At 35.1% G+C, this 6,209-nt stretch overlaps 2 protein-coding genes across 2 annotated transcripts in view; both read right to left on the bottom strand.

Moving 5' to 3' along the window:
- Positions 1-671: 671 nt before the first annotated feature.
- On the bottom strand, positions 672-3,232 carry LOC110410569 (ras-related protein Rab7-like). The gene is made up of 7 exons (XM_021420330.2): positions 3,025-3,232; positions 2,906-2,932; positions 2,727-2,826; positions 2,282-2,428; positions 2,115-2,195; positions 1,590-1,735; positions 672-968 (listed from the first exon to the last, which is right to left on the bottom strand). Exons 1-7 carry the CDS (start codon positions 3,075-3,077, stop codon positions 902-904), a joined length of 621 nt encoding a protein of 206 aa, XP_021276005.1. The 5' UTR covers positions 3,078-3,232; the 3' UTR covers positions 672-901.
- A 1,705-nt stretch (positions 3,233-4,937) lies between these two features.
- LOC110410373 (proline-rich receptor-like protein kinase PERK1) overlaps positions 4,938-6,209 on the bottom strand; it is a 3,000-nt gene continuing 1,728 nt past the window's right edge. Inside the window, exons 3-5 of the mRNA XM_021420024.1 lie at positions 6,035-6,202; positions 5,750-5,911; positions 4,938-5,507 (exon numbers count right to left, since the gene is read on the bottom strand). Of these exons, the coding sequence (XP_021275699.1) occupies positions 5,208-5,507; positions 5,750-5,911; positions 6,035-6,202 (630 nt within the window). The 3' untranslated portion in view covers positions 4,938-5,207. The remainder of the gene's footprint in view (positions 5,508-5,749; positions 5,912-6,034; positions 6,203-6,209) is intronic.

Here is a 6,209-nt window from a genome sequence, read left to right as displayed (position 1 = left end):
CTTTTCGCAATTTTACTCCTGTACTGTTGCACATTTGAAAGTTTTGACAGCAGCATCACCACACGAGTTAAATTTTGGGTCCACATATGTAGATTAGCAGCAAATTTCTTGGTTCATATGCTTGTAATGACACAAATTTACATAGTAACGAGATCATGGACCTAGAGGGATATAGGGGGATTTGCCCAACAGTTTGAAGTTTCGAACAGCGAAGTCATAGCATAGCAAATACGAAAATTCGTGTTCATATCCAAGTTGATGGGCCTCACTTCTACATTGCTACAATTCTTTTGTGTTGCCGTCAATTACTATATCAATTTTTGAGGGGTGAGCCAAAGATGGGGATTTTTCCTACACATATCCAATTAAGAGATTTGTGCATCTTTTTTATTCATATTTTTAACTTAACTTATACGGGAGAACGAAGAAAAAGATGATATTGGTCTGTCATTCTTATTTCTCTCTATGATTTGCAACTGCCATCAGGTCTTGTCTCATTTGCCTTACTTTTCTCTTATTGTATCGTATCCTTTTAGCCCTTTTATTTTGCTTCATTTAGCTATTATGAAGTTCATGTTCATGTTAGTCGTACCTTTACTTCCAGTTATCCACACTAAAAAACGTAATGTTATTTCCGGCCATGCCAGTTTTCCTAGTTATCAACCATATCATTATTATCAACGATGAAAAGAATGATCAAACTTAGAAACGTCAAAATATAAACAATTGGATTCTTAAAGAGTGGCATACGATAAATGCTGAAACAACAAATGGAACTAAAAAGAAAACATCCTACCCTAAATAATAAATTAATAAAGTAATTCCCTCTGAGCTAAGGTAATATACAAAGAAGTTGAGTAACCTTAGCGTGTAAAGTAACATTTGAGAAGTTGCTGTTTTCTTAGCATTCGCAACCTGAAGATCTTTGCTGCTGTCCTCCACCCACATCGATGGTGTCCGGGAGATAACTTCATCAAAAATATGTTAAATGAATTAACTAATTATGTTAGTATGTGTGCAATCAGACACAGGAACTTGCCATTGTAAGAACAGAAACCAACAAAGCTTAAATGAATTAAAAAGGTAAAAGGATTTCTGATACAATTTCGCAGAAACAAAAGGGCCAGCAATTGACATGATAACCTAAACTTTTTCCCAAAACCCCCACCCTCCTAACGAAAAAGGAAAGTGATCTCTAATAACTCATGACAACACCCCAGCCATCATTGAAAAAGTAAATTTCAAAAGAAACAAAAGAAGCACATAGTAGCCTTGAGCCAAAATAACAGTCATTCAATAAATGGAAGATGTTCAGACCAGATAAAATAAGTCCTGGTTTTTCTTTTTTTGCCAAAGATACAATAAGTCTTGAACTTATCAATACAGTATAATTATGGGCAGCATTCAGGCCGAAATACATAAAATAGGAGATTTAAGGGAGAAGAGTATAATGATGATAAAATGTGTCAACTTCAACAACATAATCCAACTTTGATATAACACTGTAGATAGTAATCGATGACAAAACTCAATACATGGTAGATGAATAACTCTCAAACCAAGAAAGAGAATCTTAAAAAAATACTCACATCTCATCTTCAGGTTCATTTTTGAGAGCATTTTTGGCTATACACTGGAAGGCAGCTTCCACATTGAAACCTTCTTTTGCAGATGTTTCAAAATAAGGAATGTTACCTTTGGAGGCACACCATGCCTTTGCTTTCTTCTCAGACACCTTAAAAAAGGGCAATGAGGGGCCAATGTTACACATTCGTGATTAGTAGTGGGAAAAAGAAAACTAGAGCATTCATAGAAAAATTACTAAGAATTCCTCTGTCTTGGGTATTTGATCATTATGATGTGAAGAAATAGTGGAGAGAATCTACTTTACAGAGCAATGCCATGCAAGAGTTACACTAGAACAACCCGATAAATTATTTGCACTTCCCGATTTTCAGATTAATAGATATGAAAAATTAAGAAAAGAAAAGGGCAATACTATAGACTATATATTGTACAATCACAAGTAGGTAATTGCTCATCATGACAAGGGATAACATCTTGTATTAGTTTAAAGAGATCAAACATGTTGAGATGAGGAATATGTATCATACCACTCGACTATTACCACCATCAACATCGACCTTGTTCCCCAATACGACAAATGGAAAATTCTCAGGATCTGAAGGGCTAGCCTGGATAAGATCCCATTAGGAAAAGACTGAGTCAGTGATACAAAGGGACCAGGGATCAAGGAATGCTAAAGGGTCAAAATCATTACCTGGATCAGGAACTCCTCCCTCCAGTTGTTGAGGTGATCAAATGATTTCATGACATTTACATCATAAACTAGCACGCAACAGTCTGCACCACGATAAAATGCCACACCTAGACTTTGAAATCTTTCCTGCCCTGCTGTATCCCATATCTAACAAAGCAGTCCAAAAACGGCATTTCAGTCACAGTCTCAAGTGTTTAAATCAGGCAAAACAAGACTGGAACCAAGTGGTTTCAGACAAATGACATTATTTTGACAGAAACATTCCAGCTGCTCCAAATGTTTAGCGTAATCATATCTAAAATTAAAATTCTATTAAAGTCATGCATCACGGGATGTGAGCTCATTACTAACAGTTAAAATTAACGGCAAAATGTGCAAATAATTTAAGACAATTATAATCAATTAACACAAACACTATATGATCAATGAGAAATTAATTTCCAACCTGCAACGTGAAAATCCTATCTTCAAATTGGACCTCTTTCGTCAAAAAATCAGCTCCAATGGTCGCTTTGTACTGATTACTGAACTTGCGGTTAACATATCTGAAATTCTGAGTCTAAGGCTAATTAAACATTGCAATTACTATTTATTTATCAAAATACAAAGACTGAATTAGGATACTGATTCATCAAAGATGTCTTTCCAACCCTGTCCCCAAAAAAAAAAAAGCGAGAGAAATTAGAAACATCTTAACAATGACAAAGCTGGTTTAAAAAATTGAAAAGTAAAGAAAAAGTTACCCGCTGTCACCAAGGATTATGACCTTGAGTAGCATGCGTCTTCGAGAAGCCATTTTTGATTCAAAGCTTCTGGAGTTTTTTGTGAAAATTAGGGTTTTTTTTTTTTAGGATCTTTTCCTGGAAAATGAGATCAATTTTGTCTTTTTATTTTTCCCTTCCGTTGGGTTTCAGAAATGAAAATTAATTAATTAATTCGAAATAAGCGACAGAAAAAGTAGTGTACAGAACAGAACCGTTGGGGGAAACAAATAACTACCTGTCTTAACCAATACCAACGCGTGTGCCTTTCAAGTTTTTTTTTATTCCGAAAGTACCCCCTGTTTCCCTCAAATTTCAACCGAGACCAAATAAAATTGGACTGGGTTAGGTAATGGGCTTGGGCTTGGGCTCAGAAAGTTCAAACTAGATTTTATTATCGCGTCGGTTGTAAATATTTTTAAATAATAATTATAATTAACATATAAAATATAATTATCTATAGTAAACAATTAATATTTTAATTATATATAGCTGAATGTTTATAATATTAATCTATCAATTATTTAATTTTATTAAAATTAAGAAAATATTTTATATTGAAAGTTATTTAATTTAATTAAAATTTTTATGTATGAATTGATTATAATGAAATTTATTCAATATAATTAAAAGTCTAATATATTTAACAATAAAAATATTTAAATGACTATTTAAAAATGTAACAAATATATATGATCATTTTTGTTAATAATAATTTTTTTGAACATCTTTATATATATATATATTATGTATATCAATATATGTTAAATGACTTACAATTGCATAGAACTTGTATATTATGGAGGAAAATTGTTCCTTAGCTATTTTATACCATTTTTTTCATTTTTAATTTGTTGATTTTCTTTTATTTTGAGAGAATTGGGATTGGACCCGAGTTTTTTAAAAGAACACTTGCAATAACCTTTTGATTTCCTCATTATTTTCTTTCGTAGTTAATTAGATCGGATTTTTTTTATTTTATTTTTGTGATATGTATCCACTGGTGCTGTGACAATTAGTTTGGAATATGCTACAAGAAAAAGAATTTGGGCTGCAATCTTAGGGAGGCACCGCCAAATGTAAATGATCAACTAACGTGGAAAACATGACAGAATGCTTACGAGTGAGAAAACGAGGATAGTTGAGTCATTTTGAGCTGTCTTGGCCATCTTGACTTGGTAAAGTTAGTTGGTGGCACTCCAACGGTCTGAAGACAGGGAGGACAACAGCCCAAGATTAGCTGGCCACTTTTGTCATCTTCCTTGATTTTCTAATGCGGGTTTGACTGTAACCTCGTTTTGGACAAGGGAGAGGAATTTTTGCTTTCTTTGGCAATTGGCATGCCATGCATGTAATCGAATGTAGCCCGGCCCCCACAGCCCAGCCCCAGGCCCCACCTAAGTTTTCAAATGTCCCCTGCTGTCCACAGCCATGATCTTCATTTCTATCTGGCTTTAGTTCACGTTCAAAGTTTATACAAGTGAGACAAGAACATGACAGCCTGAACTGAATCTAAGCCCATGTTTCTAGTAGACTGAGCGTGACATTACAATAAGCCCTACATTTTGTTCCTATGTCACAAAAGAAGCGGGCACAACTAAATATTGGATATCTGTCTGGGGTTATAATAAGTTCCAAAAGAGCTACATTCAATACATGGATTTATTACCAATGAATCAAAGCAGGGTGCTCTGAGTTGGTGTACATTTTGACCCACGAGGTGCAGCTTCTCACCTGATTCACTCTTAGGTGGAAACTTGATTTATATGCAAACAACCACCTAGGTCAAATTGTCACCCACATAACATGTGAATCCAACCTAACTACTAAAATTTCAGTCCAAGCAAATTGACAGGGAAACAATTCACAACAACAAACGAAAGGAGAAAGTCCGGTTTCAGCAAACCAAATTGATATTAACATTTAAACAACAAATAAAAGAATCAAGCAAAGTGTATCCATTATTTACTGTGTGAATCACTAATAAATACAAATCAATGAAAACCCATAATTTCAAAATTAGGGTGATAAAAATTTGTGTGTTATCTCATGAAAAACATGCCAATCTTTGCAATCAATGTGACTTCCAAATCATAGTACGAAAAAGAAGTGGGGATGGGGTCTTTACAAAGAAATGCGGTATAGTATTGTCAAGAGGTCAAAGTTCAGCTAAAACCTTGGCTGTTTTTCTTCATCTTTCCCATCTCCATTTCACGGGTAGTTTGCCCTTCGTTGCTTGATCCAGAAGGGTACAAACCATATTCGCTGGTAGGCTCACTGTACTCACTACTAGCACCATATTCCTGTGTGCCCAATGCCATCCTCCTGAACTTTTTCATGTCTTCATTGTACTGGCTTGTATCATAGTCTGAGCTTCCATAAGAGCTGTAAATATTGCTCTGTCCAGGTCTCATTCCTTCATTGAGATCAGACAATGATGCATCTCCTTCTAAAGCACGGACTATCTGCTTGGTTACAAGTTTAGGTTCAGAGTCTAATAATGCGTGGAACATAAAAGTAACTATATGGTCTAAAGAAACGTATGGTAATCCACTTATGAATGATTAACTGGTATGCAAGTCTCACAATTAAATTTTATCCGATCATCTTATCAATCTATCTTCAGATCCATATACATCAACCAGACATGGCAGATTTAGAATTAAATCAATATAGCATTTGAAAGAAATTTCACTACATCAATTACCTGGCTCATTCGTGGTCGACGTCGTGCTGAATGTCGCACACAAGCAGCAGCACAAGCAACCATGCGAACCATCTCATTGTGGTTATATTCCTTTTGTAACTTTGGATCAACCAGACTGTCAAAGTTTCCATCATCCAAAGCTCTTGTAAGCAAAGGTCTAGCCTGCAATGCCAAATCAGATTTACTCAATTAAAGATTGTAAGGAGTTCAAATCCCAAAATGAAAAGATGCACATGTGCATGCGCTTGTACACAGAGACTATCATTGACCAAACTAATAACTAACCCAGTCCACCAAACTGTCCTCAACGAAAGAAGATCCAACTGGTCTGTGTCCAGTAATCAACTCCAAAAGCATAACACCGAAAGAGAAAACATCTGACTTGTCGGTGAGTTTTCCACTTGAAGCATACTCGGGAGCCAAATACCTGGAGATAGTGAGAATTAAGTGAATTGAAAAA

Source organism: Theobroma umbraticum, unplaced genomic scaffold (genome assembly GCF_002168275.2).
Source record: "Theobroma umbraticum cultivar Fairchild unplaced genomic scaffold, ASM216827v3 scaffold_56.0, whole genome shotgun sequence".
In the NCBI taxonomy this organism is placed as follows: domain Eukaryota; kingdom Viridiplantae; phylum Streptophyta; class Magnoliopsida; order Malvales; family Malvaceae; genus Theobroma; species Theobroma umbraticum.
This window is presented reverse-complemented; position numbering and strand designations above follow the sequence as displayed.